An 18,637-nucleotide genomic window follows, 5' to 3' on the forward strand; every position below is an offset into this window, starting at 1 on the left:
AGAGAATTATTTCTGCGGGCGCGAGCGTGTTTTTGCCAAAGCTAAAGCAGTTTTACAGTTATCGCGATAAGAGCGTCGCATTGGAAGCTTCGCAGTGGCGCGCACGATCGCTGTAGCTATGTCAAGCAAAATTAGGCAAACAGAAATAAAAGGCAAACGTAATATAGCGCAGGAGCAGGAGCGCAAATGTATATGTATATGCGGGCTATATAGACAAAGTCTGAGAGCTTTTTTATCATTGCAGCGCGCTCGCGCACTTGCGTGCCTCTTTCAAAGGAGCTTGAAACCAACGAGAAATTTTCTCCACAAATACAGGCGGAGCTCTCGAGCGAAAATACGTGCTTAATGAAGCGTCCTCGTTACGTAAGAGCACACACAAATATATATGTATATTTATCTTTATCATTAATATTATTGTTATCGTGATAGCAATCGCTGAAACGACAAAGTTACGCTGCTTTTTCCGCTCGCGTATATAGAGTTAAGGTTTTCAATATTTTTTATAACACTTTTATCCTATCGTGTATGTCTCCCGTGGAAAATGGGGAAAACCGAAAGAGAATGAAGCGTGAGTATAATGTACTGTAGCATGGTGGGGGGTAAAAACCAGTTAGGAGGAAAGAGAATGAAAAGTTTGTTGAAGGAACTCTTGATAAGGTGTTATCGGATGGGTGCTATGCTCCTGCACACACTTGTCTATATGTACTACAAACACACAGATATATATATATATATATAACCGTTCAACGGTGTTTCACGCAGCAATAAATGCGCTACGCTAACGGCCTCCGCGCATGTTTTATCGTGACCGTGCGTGTACCTGCGCAGCGCTCCAACTTACATTTCATCGCGTACACGCATTATATGTGTACACGGACATATGTATAGCATCCAATAAACTACGAATTTGCCCCCCCCCCCCCCTCCCCTGCTCCTCCACCTACGATATAATTGATCGAAAGACTATATACGTGGTAGATTGGAAAGTTTTATCAAAGATATTGCTAGTTTGACAAGGATCGAGAGTGATATGGAAAGATTGCATAAAAGGGCAATTTCTCAAGGCAAATATAGCAGCTATAAGTGTTCCAGGTTAATAACGATGACTGATCGCATTGGTTCAGAATTTTCTTAGCGGCCAGTAGATTTGGAGCATTGCTGTGTGCTGGCCTGCAGCCAGTGGACTACATTAAACTTTTCCATGGAACGCATTATTAACGTGATATTGAAAGTTCCAATGGGAATCGAGCAGCGGAATGACAATAAGAGACTGGGATGATGAAAAAGAAAATTTTGCAGTGAATCAAGAGTCACGAACAACACGAGCCGTAATGCACCATTGTTCGGTAATTTAACGATACAAACATAACCAACTGCTGACGCAGAATAAATCACAATGATTTCACAGGGAAAACTACTAGTTGATAGGAATACAATTGAATGAAATAATCACGCGCGCGAGAAGGCTAATATTAATAATTCCTTGAGGAATTAAAGAAGGCGTTTGAAATAAAGGCTTTGGATGGCACGACGAGTTTTCACTCGCGTGCTATCCTCTTGGCGAGCATTATTTTTTCCAAATGCATATCGATTCTCATATTCGAACAATTTGTCAGTGTCGATGCGAAAAAGGACAATGGAGGAGGAAAGAAAGAGATAGAAGCATGCACTTGCTCTGCTATATTCAGGCCTCTATTTACACTTCGATAGTGCATGCCTAATTACCATGGGCTTGAATATTCAGAAAGAGTATCACAGGATAACTTTGACTGCCGTAATAAATGGAGTAACTAGCAGCTATTTTTTTTTTCTTCGGAAGAACCGTCCAATCGAGTCGATGAATTTCTTCCAAGAATATCACCAGTGCGCATACAAGAGATTTATCATCGCGAGGAATCTATACATATATATATATAAGCGTAGGCGTTTTAGTGACTTAATAGTTTATGCTTAGAGAGATCGTAGGGTATTTAAGGCTGTGAAGAAATTCTTCGAGCTGTGCTGCTATACTGTTATCGAGAGCGAGAGAGAGAGAGAGAGAATTTAGTAGGTAAAGAGCGCTATATAGCGTAGCGCGATCTTTCGGACTCGTCAGCCAATAAACGAGAGCCAGGGCTTCTGGGCAATCATAGTCGTTTTATCTGCTTCCTTCGATAACACTGGCGTACTGCTCGATAAACCGGCCATGGGGACAGGGCCAAGAGGCAGAAAAACCCCAATTCCTTCACTCGGTTTCCATCGGAGAAGAAACTTTCATCTTAATTCTACTCTATTGTCTAATTAATATCCTTGAAAAATTTCTCTTCCCCCCCTCCCCCCCCCCCCCCCCCCACCCCCACCCCTTCCCAAAATCTTTACCTATATAAGAACATGTATGATACGCTATGTGCAAAACTATATAAGAATTTCCAATCACTCTTAAAGCGGTCTATATACAAATTTTTAGCGAGTACGAAAAACTGCTGTGATGGAGAATCGAGAGAAAGAAACTCCAGGTAGAGCTCTGTTGATATATTGCGCGAGAAATGGCCGTGAATCGAAAGAAAATATTGCTGCCGAGAGAACAAATAATAGCGTAGATTAAATCGTAGGCTCTATTGTGTAAATTGTCATTGCAATTACAATTGCGACAACTTTTCTCAGTTATTATATATAATTTAAAATTACATAATATTTTTACATATAACTATATATAAATATATATAGATTATTAATTTATACTACGTACAGTTTACTCTCGTGATTGTAATTGCAAGAATAATATTTTGTCGAACATTGATCGTGGGACGGGAGTTATTTGCATCGAACCTATTATTAATGGAAATGGACTGCAATTTGAAGGAATCTTGTCGAAGCACTCTGCAATAGGGGTTTGTCGCGAGTATGTAGAGGAATCGGCAGGATTTGGGGGAGTTGAAGAAGAAGCCTATAGATCCTCGTGATTCGCGGCGCGGTGTCTCATCGTTCCACTGTAATCGGATATTCGTATAATAGGTTAGTTCTGGGCAAAGCCGTGAAAGTGTTCTTATGCGAGTATACATATATATACATATAGGAGTGCATCTGGCCGCGATCTGATGACACAGCTCTGTAAAAAATAGTAATTTTGTGCACGGGGACACTTTGAGAGTGCATATATATAGGTGCAGGTATAGGTATAGGTATATTGTGGAGGTATTCGGAGCAAGCGTTGACGCGCGCTTACGTTTACGGCTGTAAGGAAGCGTTGGCGTGCCAGCGACTGTGCAGCACAGTTGGAATCTCGTAGAGGTAACGGTGTCTACGGTTCTACGGGGATAGAAGAAGAATAAGGTACGAGCAGCCGAGCGTAGAAACAGCTCAATAGCAACATGCATGCAACCACGGACCCTTTGAAAAACAGCAGCTAGGTCATGATTCAATGAAAATTCCAATTAAAGAGTTTAATCCCACGGGGAAAATGGCGGCCAGCAAGCCATCCATCTCTCGGAATCGAAAGATTTTCCACTAGGATGTAAAAATAAAGAAACAATTGGTGCAATGAGGGTATTGCACTGTTTACTATAATGTACTTTGAGACATTGCATGGCGCTTCGATGTTGCACCGCGGGACCCTCGAGAGAGAAATCTCGAGTGACGCGCCTGACAGCTAGTAGAGTATATGTAGGTACTGACACTGAAAGCTATGAGCCGCGCAGTGGTCGCGGTACGTCGGGTCACGCACCGACCCGACCACGCAAGTCGAGCCGCAAACTTTATTCTCGTCTCTATCACTCGCGTGCGCGCGCGCCCAACATTCCCTCCCCCTCTCTCCATTCAGCCAGCCTTTCCAATTTACCTTTTCCGCGACTCTGGCTCTACCGGAGCCAGAGCCACTCTGTGTGATACGGATAACGAGCAAGTGGAACGACAACGGGGGACCCTAAAAAAACCCTACTACTATCCATTGTCCCGATATCGATCGCACAACGTTCCTTTTGCGTCAAACTGTTTTTCCACATTGCAACAAAATCAGATTAAGGAACATTGTCTGTATCCTGCAGATGGCACTGGCAATAATTAATCTACACCTCTTATTACTTTTATTTCAATAGATAAGAAGCACCATATAATGGCAATGTGTAAGCAATCAAAAAGATCCTTAATATATTATATGTATATATGGAAATGAAATGATACGTACGTCTTGATCTTACCAACTTTATTGTTATTTATATTAACAATAGGAATTGATCCATGAAAGGGAAGAAGAGAGTAACTCTGGCGCGTCTCCAATCACTTGGCGTACGTGTTTCGTCCTACTTTTTTTTTATTTCCTATATATATATATATATAAATATCCAGTGTTTCAGCCTTCCGGTGTTCCTAGGAGTGTTGAAAATATTTCCGCGCGCCGTCCCTCGTACGTATTATCTTTATACGTATATGTTATTATAATTACCGGCGTTAAGGCTGAAAATGATTGCGTCTGTATTTTGGGGGGTTGGGTACGACGCGACGTGTGCGCCGCGCTCGCGGCATGTTCGTTCCTTCTTCGAGCGAGCGATCATCGCACGGCTTATCCTTATCCCGGGCAAATAGATTAGATACTACATGGCCTGCACAAGTTTTGCACTCGGAACGGAATAGCGATAATCCGGCCTTTATTTCTCGCGCAGTCCCGCGCCGACTACTATGTACGTACAATACCTAATCTATATACCGCGTTAAAAATATAAACCACGACAGAATCGATGCATCGATTTCCATATTCTGGCATTACAATTGACATTTTTCTAGCAGCTGCCGGAGTATGCGTATAGGCGAACGATATATTATTGGTGTATACGTCGCGTCGGGCCGCCGAACCGCTCTCGGACAAGAAATAAGAATTATTCGTCAGAGTAAAATTTTTTCCCCGTTACCCCATTACGATATATACATATAGGTAATCACAGGTTTATTTTTTATATAGATACGCTAGAGTTATGATCATCCACTGTAAACCTTCTAGCATATTGTACGGATATTTTTTCATCATTGCACTATTACAGTATTATATACGTTTAACGAGGGAAAAGGAGAAAAAGAGACAAATTTGCTGTTGAGAAAAGTAGTAGGTATTACGTTAAGCTATACGTATATATATATATATAATAAAAGAAGTAGCTGAATGATGGAAGAGGAAATTTGGCTGATCGATCGGTCAATATTGTCTTTCTATATCCATGGACATATATCTATATATTTGGATCCTACATAACGTGTACGCAGTCTATTTTTGCCAGAGTTTACGAAGTACGTGGTGGGCGGGCCAGGCGAGGAGAGCTGGGGTAGGTACGTCTTACGATGAATCCGCGCCGAAAGGAGCATTTCTCTCGACAAATAGCTTCCTCGTTCGAATATGCGATGTATACTATAGTCGTGCGAGAATGACAAACTAGAGAGTACATACATGTAGTATAGAGTGGAATATAGTAGTATACTGCAGTATATAATGATCGATATACTATTATATCGGTATAAGCATTGATCGGAAGAAACGCGCTAATTGTTAAAGCAGCTCGCAGCAAGCGTTAGTGTAAACAGCTGCTGGCAACGTTGACATGCACCTGCGCAAGCAAAACTTCCCATAGCAGTGGTTCCCAGCGCGGTTCCCTTTGCGATATTCTCCCTCATCCGCTTTATTGTCCGCGGCGCGGTACGGCGTGAAAACTTATATACGAGAGCACTCTTTTCAAATGCTTCTCAATAAGCGCGGTACATATACTTACACGATATATTGCACGATGCATAGCCCTCCTTGGCAATCGACCAAAGAAATTAAAAGTTACAAATGACCCACGTCCACGTCAGCCCTCCTCCCCCTTTCAAGTACAGACTCTAACGACGATAATTAATGAAAACTATAGCCATAGGCTCCGCAGCGATATAGAATTTCCAAAGGTAATTAAAAGTTATTATGTATATAGTTGTGAAATTACGGTAAATCACGGTGATTCACCAAAATGGGTATAGAGGCCGCAGAGGGAGGTAGGACCGGCGGCGGCGGCGGGGGGGGGGGGAGGAGCTACAGAAGCAGCGCGCAGCCTCGTATTATACATACGTCATTCCACGTTGTGACGTAATATGGCGCTGCGAGAAAAGGGAATTCACCGCGGGGCACGCGTCCCGAGCGTGTATTCCCGCATCTTCTCCCGCAGATACACGCACAAACCCCCCTCTGGCCAATCATCTCTCAGAATCGATCGATAACGAGAGATACTTACTGCCTTGTTAAAAGGTATATGTGCTACGTCTTATCGCGTCGCTAAAATCGATCGTAGTACGAAAGGTCGCTAGGTCGGACGAAAGTGAAATAAAACGATCCGATGAATACGCGATAAAGCTTGGCCAGTACACGATGGCCGATCGATAACCACTAATTATGCCCCTTCCTCACATTTCCACTACTAAACATTATATATTTTCTACCTTAATTGATCCTTCTTCTCGTTTAACCCAATTCTTATTACTGCACGATTCTTCAGCAAATATCTCCTATATACTATCCAGAGAAGAAAATGCGCGAAATAATATTATGAAATACAACGCGCGCGTTCCGCACAATTGACGAGGTCGCGAAAGAACGATGATTGAACTAATTAGAATTTTAATAAGAGCTCGATAACGCGTTAAAAGTATACTCCTCTGCTTTCGCGTGTATACACACATGTGCAGCTTACGTATATAGATATACGTTACTCGATGTACATACATGCATATACCATACAGCTAGACTATATAGAGACGCGATTACTTGTTTGAACAGGTGTGCGTTTGTTAACCGGGACACCCGATGCTCCAATTTTTCGTAAAATTATCAAATCATTTCATAAGAATCGCTTTATTCGATACACAACATTTTTTCTCGCACCGTAAAATAACTCTTATCATGCACACATATACCGCGCGTTATTGTTCAGAAGGAACGCTAATTGCTGAAAACCTCATGGGACAACAATTGTTTTTCAATCCATTTTTTCCTCTCACCAAATATACATATATATATATATATATATATAAACAGGTTAATTCCTTGTAATACCACTGTCACACCAATGTCTCGTTGGGTAACGAAATGTTCCCGCATTCGTATTTTTCTAATAAAAATTACAGGTTGTTCATCCCTTGATATTTTACTTTTATCAACGAATACTTGTGTCAATTATTCAAATTTTCTATTCCGATTAGGGTATAACGAGCTTTCCAGCCAATACAATTAGCAGTTTGTGTAAAATGAACGAAAAGAGGGAGGTAGCTAGAGAAAGAATAATGAAAAAAGTAAGAAATATTCTTATGTAAGAAAGAAGGACGCGCGCGCAGCAATCACGAAGAATATGTATAAAGTTTAGTAGCGATAAGGGAACAATAACTTGTAACGACCTGCACCTATTATACCTATTCGGCTTGAACCGGAGGAAATATAGGTAGTTGCATATATGTACATCGACAACGACCTTCGCACCATTTTCTCAGATACATCACTCGATGATACAAGTCGCATTTTTTTCATTTAACATAGCGATAAATTTGCAAAAGAAAAATGCAAATATATAAAAAAAAGACTCTTGACTCTTATGTGTATGAAAACGATGAAAATGTATAAAATGAGTATGGCAGTGTGAAGCGATAATGGGGCCAGCAATAACTATATGTATAATAACGATTAGCCTGCACATGTATAACTATGACCATTATATGTCAGGACGAAGGGTAAAATACGCCTTGGATTAGTCCATCCGATGATAGTATAGGTAAGCTTTTCAATTGGCAGCTGCAATACTAAAGTGTGAAAAGAGTCAAAGAAACGAGAGAGAGAGAGAGAGAGAGAGAGTGAGAGAGAGATTCTTATATGAAAGAAATGTATATAAACTTGACAATCGTTAGAAAAGTGAAAAAAACTGATGACCAGTACTATTCGATCTGTACGTGAACCAACCATCTTATTGAACGTCTATCGAGGTTAAGCCTATATGTATAAAGTACGCACCTATACCCCTTTGAAATGATTAAAAAATGTATTATTTTTTAATATCATGAAGATATATCTATTCGGTAGATGATGAAAAGGTTGAATTGTTTGAACATGGCGCATATATTTAGCGAAGAAAGAAAAGGATAGCTTGGTGACTGTGGCTGCATGGGCATGGTGTTAAGATTGTTGTAATCAAGTTTTCAAGCGTTTTTCTCGTCTAAATCTATATATTAATTACCTGTGCTGGTTCGGAGAGGTAAGACTCCCACAATTCCCTCAAGTCGCTCGCTCCCACGTCGTAAAACTCCATCATCTCTCGTTTCCTCACTGGCTGGCAATGTTGATATAGCAGTCAGTTGCTGGGCATGATGCAAGACGATTGCCCATCAGCAGCAGCGAGCAGGACTCTACACACTTCAGCCTCTGCACATGGTCGCCCTCTCGATGCTCCGCAGAGATCAATGATCGATTCCGCGAATTCACTAAAATTTTGAAATTATCACATTATGCGCAAAGTTGATGATTGTCAATTCTACAGCGGGGGATATCAAGGGACATATGGAGCTGTATACTCGCTATCTCGATCACTATATTTATGCATTTGAAAAATTAATCGAGAGATTCCTCGTCGTTAATTCCAATTTTTCCATTCAACACCAGTGTGAAGTTAGCAGCCAAAATTTTAAAAATGGAAAAAAAACCAAACAGTTCTTGTAGCACCCGGACAAGCTCTACAGTTCCTTGTTATTTTTCAAAAAACTTCTCTACAGATTCAACTCGAAAACCTAGAAAAAAATTATATGCGGTGCCAAGTTCATATTCTTTAATATTCAAACGCTAATATCCTTTAAACTAAAAGTCCTATCGATAAAATCTACTAGACATAGCTGTAGAACTTTTTAAGGTGCGATTAGAACTCTAGTTAAAAATGGAAAATTAGAAAAATAATTTTTTGTACATTAAAAAAATAATTAGAACATTAAAGAAAAAATTTGTTTAATTTTCCATTCTTAACTAGAGTTCTGATGGCACCCCAAAGAGTTGTATAAATATGTCTAATAGTTTGTATCTATAGGATTTTTAGTTTAAAGGATATTAGCGTTTGAATAATGGAGAATGTGACAACTTTTGGCACCCCAAATAATTTTTTTCTAGGTTTTCGAGTTGAATCTGTAGAGAAGTTTTTTGAAAAATAACAAGGAACTGTAGAGCTTGTCCGGGTGCTACCAGAACTGTTTGGTTTTTTTTCCATTTTTAAAATTTGGCCTGCTAACTTCACACTGATCCATTCAACAGTTCCTGAATCTTTTCCCTCTCGTTTCACTCTGAAAATCTAACGACGCGATGCTTCCATTGCATAATTTAATTACAACTAAATAAGTGTCGCACGAGAGAAACGGCCTCTCTATTATATATCAGCAACACGCGTTCTTTTATTTTTAAATATGTATAATATTTGGACTTTTGTTACATGCCATTTGATTCTTTCGTATCATCGGTTGGAAAAAATAATGTTAAAAAATGAACGGTAAATGTTATTAAAGTAAATGAAGGAAGAATGTAAAACGAGCGCACTTTGTTTTAATGGTGAAATAAGCTAGAAATGATATATAAGCGTCGCGTCGGGTCGTTGATGCTGCTGTATTTCTTTAAGAGCAATGTGCAAAATTGGGACTCGGCGGAAATTTGACGATCCTTCGTAATTACGATGTTTGTATTTGTAAGAATTCTTGGACTACGACTATGCACATGTATGCAGAGTATATATATATAGGTATAGTTTTCCGATGATTGAATCGAGCCTCCTATAATGGATTGCTCGTAAAGTGGATGAAAGATTGTTGTAGCGAGAGATGTATAGTACAAGTACTTGTTGCAAGAATAGATTGACGGAGGTTGCGCTCGATGCAGGCAAGTAAAGTCAAGTAAGAATTGCAACGACGAGAGGCCAATAAGACTGCGCGCGATGATGCACGAAGGAGTGAGCGAGCGCAACGTTACTCTTACATCCAACGTCTTTGTCCTGTTAGAGGCTAAGGCACAGCTGCATCACAGGTCATAACGTGGGTATAACAAGATCAATGGACCGGTCGCGCGCTTTATGGCTTAAGCATATTCCTCGTGACGATAGGAGGGAAGCGCGCAATGCGTGCGTGCCCCCAACGCATACGAGCATTTCTCACTCGGATCGTGCGCGAGTGCTGCATGGCGAAATGTGCGACAATGCTTCTCTTTCTATTCTTCGACCTTAGAAATTTCACAATCTCCCAACTCTCCAACCAAGTTCCATGGAATATATATATATACTATAGCTAATACATAAGGACGCCAGCTATAGTCGCTTTTAGGTTGAAAGATCGCGGCGAGCAATTACCGGATGGACACTCTTTCTCTTTTTCGATCGGCTCCCCCCATTCGGAGCCGCGATCGAAAGATATCAGTGCTCGGAAGAGACTGATGGCGAGGCTCGCGCCACTGGCTAGGCTGCTCTACATCTCGCCTGCTTCCTCGACCTTTAACCGCGACACTTTAAAACTCCCTGTACATGTAATCGCTGTTCCAATGAGAATTCGGGGCTTGTATTTTAGGAAAGAGTAAAGATAGGAGTGGGTGTGTGCGTAATGGCAGTTGGCGTTATTTTGCTCCATTGAGTGTAGCAGAGCAGATATCGCGCAGCACAACTATGACCAGGCGATGGCTCGATTCGCGCACAACTATACATGTGTGTGTGTGCGAGAAAGGCGTGGATAAACCAAGATGAAAAGAAGCTCGATTATATAAGCGATACGATTAGAATCCAATGCATTTTCAAGATGGGCGGATCGCGTACTCGTATTATTGATACACGCACATACATAGGAGCGTATACGCGATTGGAATTTGGACGAGTTGATCGATCGTAAAGAGATCCAAGTTAGGGGAGGTAGGAGGAGGATGAGACGATGCGTCGATCGGTAGGCGCGATTCGAGTATTCCAGATGGAACGCGGAGAGTCGCACCATGCATGCACTCACCGCCGGCTTCGCGTGCAACGGTGGCTGTGGCTGGTACACGTGCACCGCTTCACCGAGAAGAAGGTACATATATGCTGTGTATGGGACTATGGGAGCACTGAGCGCGCGAGCGAGGCGCGGGGAGGAGAGGGGATTTTCAAGTTTGGACCGGCGCGGCGCGTAGTTTGCGTTTACGAGAAATTACTTGGGGAGGATAGTGTATGTATATATACTTGCCTTTTGAATTATAGACTATCCGTAGATTATGCGTGACGGACGGTCTACGACGCACACGTGGAGACTTTCCACTCTGTTGTTGTTGTCGTTGTGGATCAGAGTGGACGGATCGAGCAGAGCGAGACGTTCGCTCGTATACTTTTGTAGTTGTATATCGAGTGTGTGGGGCTGAAGGAAGGCGAGCGCTACGGGCCAACAGCAGCAGCAGCAGCAGCAGGAAACCGGGGCAGAAAGAAGGATCGATAGCCGAGGGAAGAGAGAAGAGCGGCCGGTGGCGCGCCGCACACACACACACACACACACACACACACAGACCCCTTAAGGAAAACTCGCCGGTCAATGCTGCAGACTGTTGGAAAACTTTTCTCTCCCGCACAGTTATCGGCGTCTTTGCTTTTGTGTCCACCGTAACGCGACCTCCTCTATTTGTACTTTTCAATAGAACCGGAACTCTCAGTAAACGAGTCCTCTCCTCCCCTCCACACTGGCACGCATCTATTCTACAGACACAGTACACAGCGACAGAATCTGATCGCCGGACGAGGAGAGCTCAACGCAACCTCGCGCACCGACCACTCGCGCCTCAATGAGTCTCTCTCTCTACTCTCTATAGACTCGCTGCCGCTCCACTCCGCTCTGTCACTCTCTCTCTCTCTCTCTCTACCCGACCGAGCGACGCCGGCGACGCTGGACGCGGCCTTCCATCGGAACAAACGCTATACGAGTTCTCCGCGAGTCGGGCGAGAGAGAATCGACTTGGAATGGTCGTCAGATCCGCCCGCTCGCTACGCGCGCGCGCGCGCGCGCGAGAGAGAGAGAGAGAGAGAAAGAGAGGGAGAGGGATACCGAACGGACGGACGAAACGGCGAACCGCCTGGCCTGGCAGCACATCTGCACGTGCAGCACGCGCGCGTCCCGCTCACTCACTCATTCCCGCCCGCTTATAGCTGTGTATGTACGATCGGCAGGCAGAACCGACCAATCCCCGTGAACCACCTGTTACTAGCCGAGTCATTCCTTCCTTCCTTCCTACTCCTACCGCCGCAACGCTACGAACAAGCGCGCGCGCACACAAATCCTCTCAAACTCTTTCCCTCTTTCCAAATAACCCTCCTGCCTATTCCAATCGATATATGTATACTATATACAGGCCCCTCGCACATCTCTCATCTATCAATTATTACAACATCTTTTTCTATATAATAATAATCTCCTCCTCTCTCATCGTAATTTTTCCTCAGTCCTCTGCCTCATCTCTACGCGCGATCTTTCCTCAACGTACCGACTCGATCTCACCTAAATGCATGAATCTCATTCAAACGCTCCATCGGAAATTACGCAAATTTCTTCACAACGCGACACATACATGCATATATACATTTACCTATTATTTTCGAGTACAATCTTTTTGTCCGAGTGAGAAAATGCCTTGCTCCATTCAACGATCATACTCGAAGAATAGTTTTAACGAAACATGTTAAAATCGTGGCTGAGAATGAAACGATTGATGGAACGTTCCCAGGATATGGTCATGCGGGTACGTATGTAGCAGAGAGCGCTTTATGCGGGCGATCGATGTACGCCGCGTATTTACATTTCGGTAGATTCGAGAGAGAGAGAGAGAGAGAGAGAGATGCACCGCCTTCTTTTTCCCAATAACATATTTGTGTAACAATATTTCTCATTTGTTCCATATATATACGAGCTATATGCCAAAGAGATGCATAGACTCAACTAGCACCGAAAATTTATTAAGAGAAAAGAGAGCTATCGAGTCGGTACGCGCGTTCATTGCCATATCGTATCTCTTATTTACTGCGTTTTACAGTTGCTCCGAATAGCTCGCCATTACGCGCACACACACTGTGTAAGGTATAAGAAAATTTTCTCAATAATTCATACGCCATTTTGGAATTTTCCAAACAAGTTTTTTTTTATTGTATACTCGTATAATAGTAAATGAATCTTTTAGTTGCTACAACGGTAAAAAAAGATATCAATATTTTTTTGCTCATTGAATTTGTTTGATTGTTTCTCTATCTTTTATCAGGTACAATACAAGGTTGAAGCAAAATGTTATTTTGCTCAAAAATAAATTGGAGCACGTGTCGTGTATTTTCATCCACTCAACTTTTGCCTTGCTTTTATCAACATTCTTATAAAAATTCGAGCAAGCTGGCATCAATTTTCTCTTATAAAAATAAATCTAAAAGTGATGCCTATATAGTAACGTAATAAAAGATAGCATATTGCATTGTCCAAGCTATAAGCTTAACAAAATCATATTTTTCCGCCTCCCTTATTCCCCCACGACCCCTATCCAAATAAACAATTACAATTTCATAATGCGTGTCTGTTTGTTTCGGCAGAAAATCGTCCCACCTTGCTACACTCTACTCTTTTTACAGCGTTAACTCATACGACGAAATATTTTAACGCAGGAGTTTGCGCACGACGTTGTTGCGGCCAACCGGTGGATCACGATTGGAATTGTTCAAATTGAAGAAAAAAAGGAAAGAAAAAGACCAGAGCATAATGCAAAACATAACGTTCGTTCCTTTCAAGACTGTCGATGGAGCAATAAGAAAATAATCAAAAGATCCTCGAAGAATCCCTATACGCTTCTATATGGGTTCTTCAAAGTCGCGCAAACGTGTGTCGACGAGTGTAGCCGAAACGAACAAACCCAATAATATTATAATAACGTAACGATCGATGTTTAATCAAGGGCACGTATTTACGATGCAAGCAGCAGACATTTAAAAAATATGTAGACTGTGCTTGCGCGAGCCCTGCGCCCACTCTACAAAATATATTTCGTACATAGTAAATTATATGTATAGTTGATAAAGCAATTTGAAAGAATAGAAAGAGAATGTTAGGCTTCCAAAGTAGGTATACATATATACTTGCTTGTATATATATATATATATATATAATAAGTAATAATTAAATATCTTTCTTCAAAGCAGACCGCAATAAAGCATTACGCATAGATGTCACAAGTTTCTCCAATTCCTCCACTTTCATCTTCAATATCCTATTGTCTCTTTCTAGTTCTATCGCTCTGACGGCCATCTCTTTTTCCTTCGCCTTTTTGTTCATGCGCGACTTTCTCGAAGCTTCGTTATTTTTCTCTCGCGATTCCCTGTAGCTGATGGTGGACGCAGAATCATCATCCGAGTCACTTTCCGCGAAACGTTTTCGTCCCGCTTTCAAACGCGTCTCCGCGTTCTTCGCTTTACTCTCCTCCTCCTCTTCCTCCTCCTCGTCCTCCTCATCCTCCTCAACCTTCGTCACGCTCAATTTCTTCGTTCTTTCGGATCTACGAATGGGACCTAAGGTGATCGCAGCAGAGCTGCTCCCTCTCGTCGCTGTTGACACAGAGCGAATCCTTGCACCGGGCCTTCCCCCCTTTTCATACTTTTCCTCCACTCGATTTATCCTAACATTTCTCTCATCCGTCGTTACTGCTGCTGCTGCTGCTGCTGCTGCTACTGTTTCTGCAGGCGACCTTAATTTTGATACAAATGAAGAATCGGTTGACGTACTGCCTTCTGGTGAACGTATCTCTTCCTAAAAAAAAAAAAAAAAGAAAGAAAGAGAAAGCTATTAGGATTCATGAAATTGCGTATTTGTTTGCGTGTGAAATATCGTGCGCCATAGTGGAACGAAGCAGGAGATTTTTATTTTGCAAGACAATTAGAAAATACTGCTCGGCTGATGACTATATCTTTGCGATGCAACAAGACGATAGATTGCTGTTATGTTGTACTCACGTCACAAACGTACGACAGCAAGTCAAACGTATCCGATCCGGCACTTTCGATAGTTCGTAGCACGTCCCACGATTCGCGTTGGCTTTCCATCGAAATGGCATGAGTCGGGCTGCTACCATCGAAATAAAGTTCGCCTACAGGACACTCGGCATGAAATTCTCTAGCAGTCTCTTTATTCCATGGGATCCTATTCGTAGCAAACGTATTCCTCGGTACGTCACTCCAATGATCGCCGGCGTTCTTATCATTCGTGACTTCTGCTTGCTGTTGGTGTTGCTGATGGTGGTGGTGGTGGTGGTGGTGGTGGTGCTGCTGCTGCTTGTGCTCATCGATATGCAGCAATGTTGGCCTTATAAAACTATTGCTGACATCTGGAAATTCGACCGGTTTAATGCTATCCATCTTTATATTCTGTTTCTCCTGAACTTGTATGGCACTCGCCAAACTCTTCAAACCCCCCTCTTCCGAAGTTAAAACGTCGTCGTTGTCCTCGTATTTCGTACCTGAAAAGACCATGTGTAGCGTATATACTTGTACCATAATCACAACTTGAAAGAATAATAGTATATTATAATAATTAACGGGTGTCGCGCGCAATTATCGATAGGAAATTGATCGAATATAACTGCAGCGGAGGGGCATAAAAGTATAATATACTGCACACACGTATACATCTTACCTGATATCTTAAAAGCTTGTGATTCACCTATATGAAAATCGCATGGAGTTTGGAGCACGTCCATGCACCAACCACTTAGATCCTGAAAGTTCTCCTGCCAAACACCGAATACGGCATTGTCTTCTTGTTTGGGTAGCCTCTCTTTTACCGGAGGAAAGGACCATCCATCTTTTAGCAGCTCCGACTCCATGGTTGGAGTTAAGAGAGGTTTTGTTTCGATATTTGGAGTATGAAGCTCGTTTTCCTCCATTGGCCGAGATCTCACGCCACGAGAAGCAAATGATAGATGTAGCTGACGGCTGCATGACTTGGATGCCTGTATGAAAACCATTTTGTTCGATCAGTCTTCCAAGTGCCCTATCCTATCTATATATAGTACAACGCGAAAGTCATCGGGCGGCGCGCCTGCCCGCCCATCTCTCATTTAGCGACGCATGCACTCACGTTAAATTCACCTTCTTCCTCAAATGAAATGTTGCTGGTTGTTGGACTTGTGGAGATTGGAGGGATTTTGAATACCTGTAAACGCAAGATGAAAGTTAAACATTTCTTTTTCTTTTTTATCAAAAGTTTTCAATAAAAGTGCATATACATATTCTTTACGAGAATGCAACAATCACGATTGAATCGAACACGAGCAATACACAGCTCTTCGAATAACTAGTCAAATTATATATTTATCCAATATTTCAATGACAATGCACAATCGAATAATTATTATCGATTAGTCCACTGTATAGCTCACGTGTGTTTAATTATGCCTATATCATTTGTATATATTACAGCCGCGAGCATATTACAAAATTGTAATACATGCAATTATATTTATTATATACTTTACATCTGTTTATTTTTCTTCGTAGATGTCTATAAGAACAAGTAAATCAATTTGCAATATACGTATATATATTAATTCATTTAATCATTTTTCTTATCACAATATTTCCGCCTCGTATATACACGACGCGATAAGAATTGAAGCAAAACAACGATTGACGAGCATCGATTATTAAATTTTAGAAAAATTTTCTCTCCTTCTCAGCCCCACGTTCTTTCTATTTGACAAATGGATTTAGAAAGATAAGAACCGTTGAACTTACGTCGCACTATAAAATGAGTTATATAACGCACATATAGCTATATTATCATATTGTCATCATGTGACTAAATTTCAACAAATAGTATATGCACAGTAAAGATATTAAAGTCACTCATTTCCGAATAACTATATCGTCTTGTAACTTTGCAGTTTGCACTTTGCGCTACAAATACACAGGCGCGCGCGCGCGCGCCACACACACACATATATATATATATGGTACGACTGAGAAAAATACTGCGTGGAATATTCGGCAGAGTCAATATATAGAAGATTCTGTCCGATCGTTGTAGGATAGATTTTCAGAAGAGAAAATTAGCGAAATAAAAGTGCGAGCAGTAGTTTAACAGAAGGCTAGTGTAGCAGAATCGATTGAATAATCATTATATAACGTTTTTATTTTTTTGTCGGTGATGCGTGTTTAAGCGCGCCTTTTCGTATAAGAAATGCATGATATTAATCTGTACGTACGGCTATGTATAATGACTCACCCTCCTTGTAACAATAGGTACGAGAGTACCGTCCACTTGGGCTTTAAAGACGAGAGAGGACGAATCCGTTATAAGAAGCAGTAGCAGTGGTATAATATATATATATATTTATATAGCAGCAGCGGAGTATATTGTCCTTCTCCTGTCTATTCCCAGTTGGATGCGACCTCACAGTGAGAGAGGCAGCCAGGTGTGAATCGCTTCGAGACTCGATATCGGAGCACAAGAAACAACAATCCTATTCCTCGGAGAACTAGCCGCAAAATGGAGCGAACGTTCGGTCGGCGCCCGATTAAACCACGTCACGAGACCAGCCTTATCCCGATACTCTACTCCAAAACTCTTGCGATTCGTGCTTTCGTCCAAGACGTCACTTTCGACCAATCGCGCAGAACCTGATGTCATCGTGGACCAATCCGTGCCAAGTCCTGTAGTATATTCCGATAAAGGTCGTGCTCCAAAATGCACTCTTGCCACTGCCAATATCGTTCCGTCTCCTTTCGATGCTTCCTTTCGACAGAGAGAGAGAGAGAGAGAGAGGATGATGCTCTTTGTAAACTGCTGGTGAATTCTCGAACACGGCCATAGGTTAGGCTAGGCTAGGCCAGGCTAAGCTAGTCAGGGGGAGGGTGGAGGGTAAGCGGTAACACACCTACGTCACTGACGAACGACGCGCGGTATATACTCCCGTAAGAATGAACAGAGGGTGTTGGCTGGCCACTGCTGGCTGGGCGCCAGAGAGAGAGAGAGAGAGAAGGAAATAGCTTAGAGAGACGGCACGTCAATCGCCCCCCGGCCGCCGATAACCTATTATATACAAATTTATCCTACGATTAGCTACTACTTTAGTAAATATAATATGTACATGTAACGATCGACCTTCCTCCTCAGCCGCTACACGACTGTCGATAATTATTACATTCGCACGCGTATTCACGCTTTTGCGCTTGCCACACACATTTTTACTACTGTACTTTCCCCATCGATTTCTTACCCTCGGACGTGTCTCTGCTGCTGCGACACACAGTCACGTCATTCTATTAAAATCCCACCTTTCTCTATCGTATCGCGCAGAATTGGAATTTCAAAAGTGATCGTGCAAAAAATACAAATAATATCTGCGACTGATAAATTCCTTAAATTGCTTCCTCTCTCTAGTATCATACTTTCGATAAAACGCAATATGGTGTAATAGTTATATCTCGTTATTCTGAAAAACAAATATATATATATATATAGATGTTATTTTCTTACAAACTTTAAACTTTTACAGCTTTAAAATGATATATTTGAAAAGATGCACTCTATATTCTCCATTCATCGTCGTTCTCATTCATTTTTACACTTAGCATTTATCCACAGAGTCGCGGTGGTTTTATGCCTG

At 41.8% G+C, this 18,637-nt stretch overlaps 2 protein-coding genes across 3 annotated transcripts in view; both read right to left on the minus strand.

Moving 5' to 3' along the window:
• Positions 1 to 12,187, minus strand: part of LOC136778488 (cyclic AMP response element-binding protein A-like) — a 28,208-nt gene extending 16,021 nt beyond the window's left edge. Inside the window, exons 1-2 of the mRNA XM_066735348.1 lie at positions 11,206 to 12,187; positions 8,214 to 8,457 (exon numbers count right to left, since the gene is read on the minus strand). Of these exons, the coding sequence (XP_066591445.1) occupies positions 8,214 to 8,288 (75 nt within the window). The 5' untranslated portion in view covers positions 8,289 to 8,457; positions 11,206 to 12,187. The remainder of the gene's footprint in view (positions 1 to 8,213; positions 8,458 to 11,205) is intronic.
• A 1,931-nt stretch (positions 12,188 to 14,118) lies between these two features.
• LOC136778223 (hepatic leukemia factor-like) lies at positions 14,119 to 17,586 on the minus strand. 2 transcript variants are annotated; one of them, XM_066734877.1, is made up of 5 exons: positions 17,254 to 17,586; positions 16,119 to 16,182; positions 15,664 to 15,979; positions 14,985 to 15,487; positions 14,119 to 14,781 (listed from the first exon to the last, which is right to left on the minus strand). In XM_066734877.1, exons 3-5 carry the CDS (start codon positions 15,911 to 15,913, stop codon positions 14,155 to 14,157), a joined length of 1,380 nt encoding a protein of 459 aa, XP_066590974.1. In that variant the 5' UTR covers positions 15,914 to 15,979; positions 16,119 to 16,182; positions 17,254 to 17,586; the 3' UTR covers positions 14,119 to 14,154. The 2 variants fall into 2 exon arrangements, with proteins under 2 accessions (XP_066590974.1, XP_066590973.1); XM_066734876.1 differs by having other exon boundaries at positions 16,108 to 16,182; positions 17,254 to 17,585.
• Positions 17,587 to 18,637: the final 1,051 nt, after the last annotated feature.

The sequence above is a fragment of the Prorops nasuta genome, unplaced genomic scaffold, assembly GCF_024137725.1.
Source record: "Prorops nasuta isolate Cenicafe-Biocafe unplaced genomic scaffold, Cenicafe_Pnas_1.2 PNAS00014, whole genome shotgun sequence".
NCBI lineage: Eukaryota > Metazoa > Arthropoda > Insecta > Hymenoptera > Bethylidae > Prorops > Prorops nasuta.

Coding starts and splice junctions, on each gene's coding strand:
- LOC136778223 (XM_066734877.1), bottom strand. CDS start 15,913: ATGGAGGAAAACGAGCTTCATACTCCAAATATCGAAACAAAACCTCTC. Junction 15,488..15,663: donor ACAAGCTTTTAAGATATCAG/GTAAGATGTATA, acceptor TGGTCTTTTCAG/GTACGAAATACGAGGACAAC. Junction 14,782..14,984: donor TGCTGTCGTACGTTTGTGAC/GTGAGTACAACA, acceptor TTTTTTTTTTAG/GAAGAGATACGTTCACCAGA.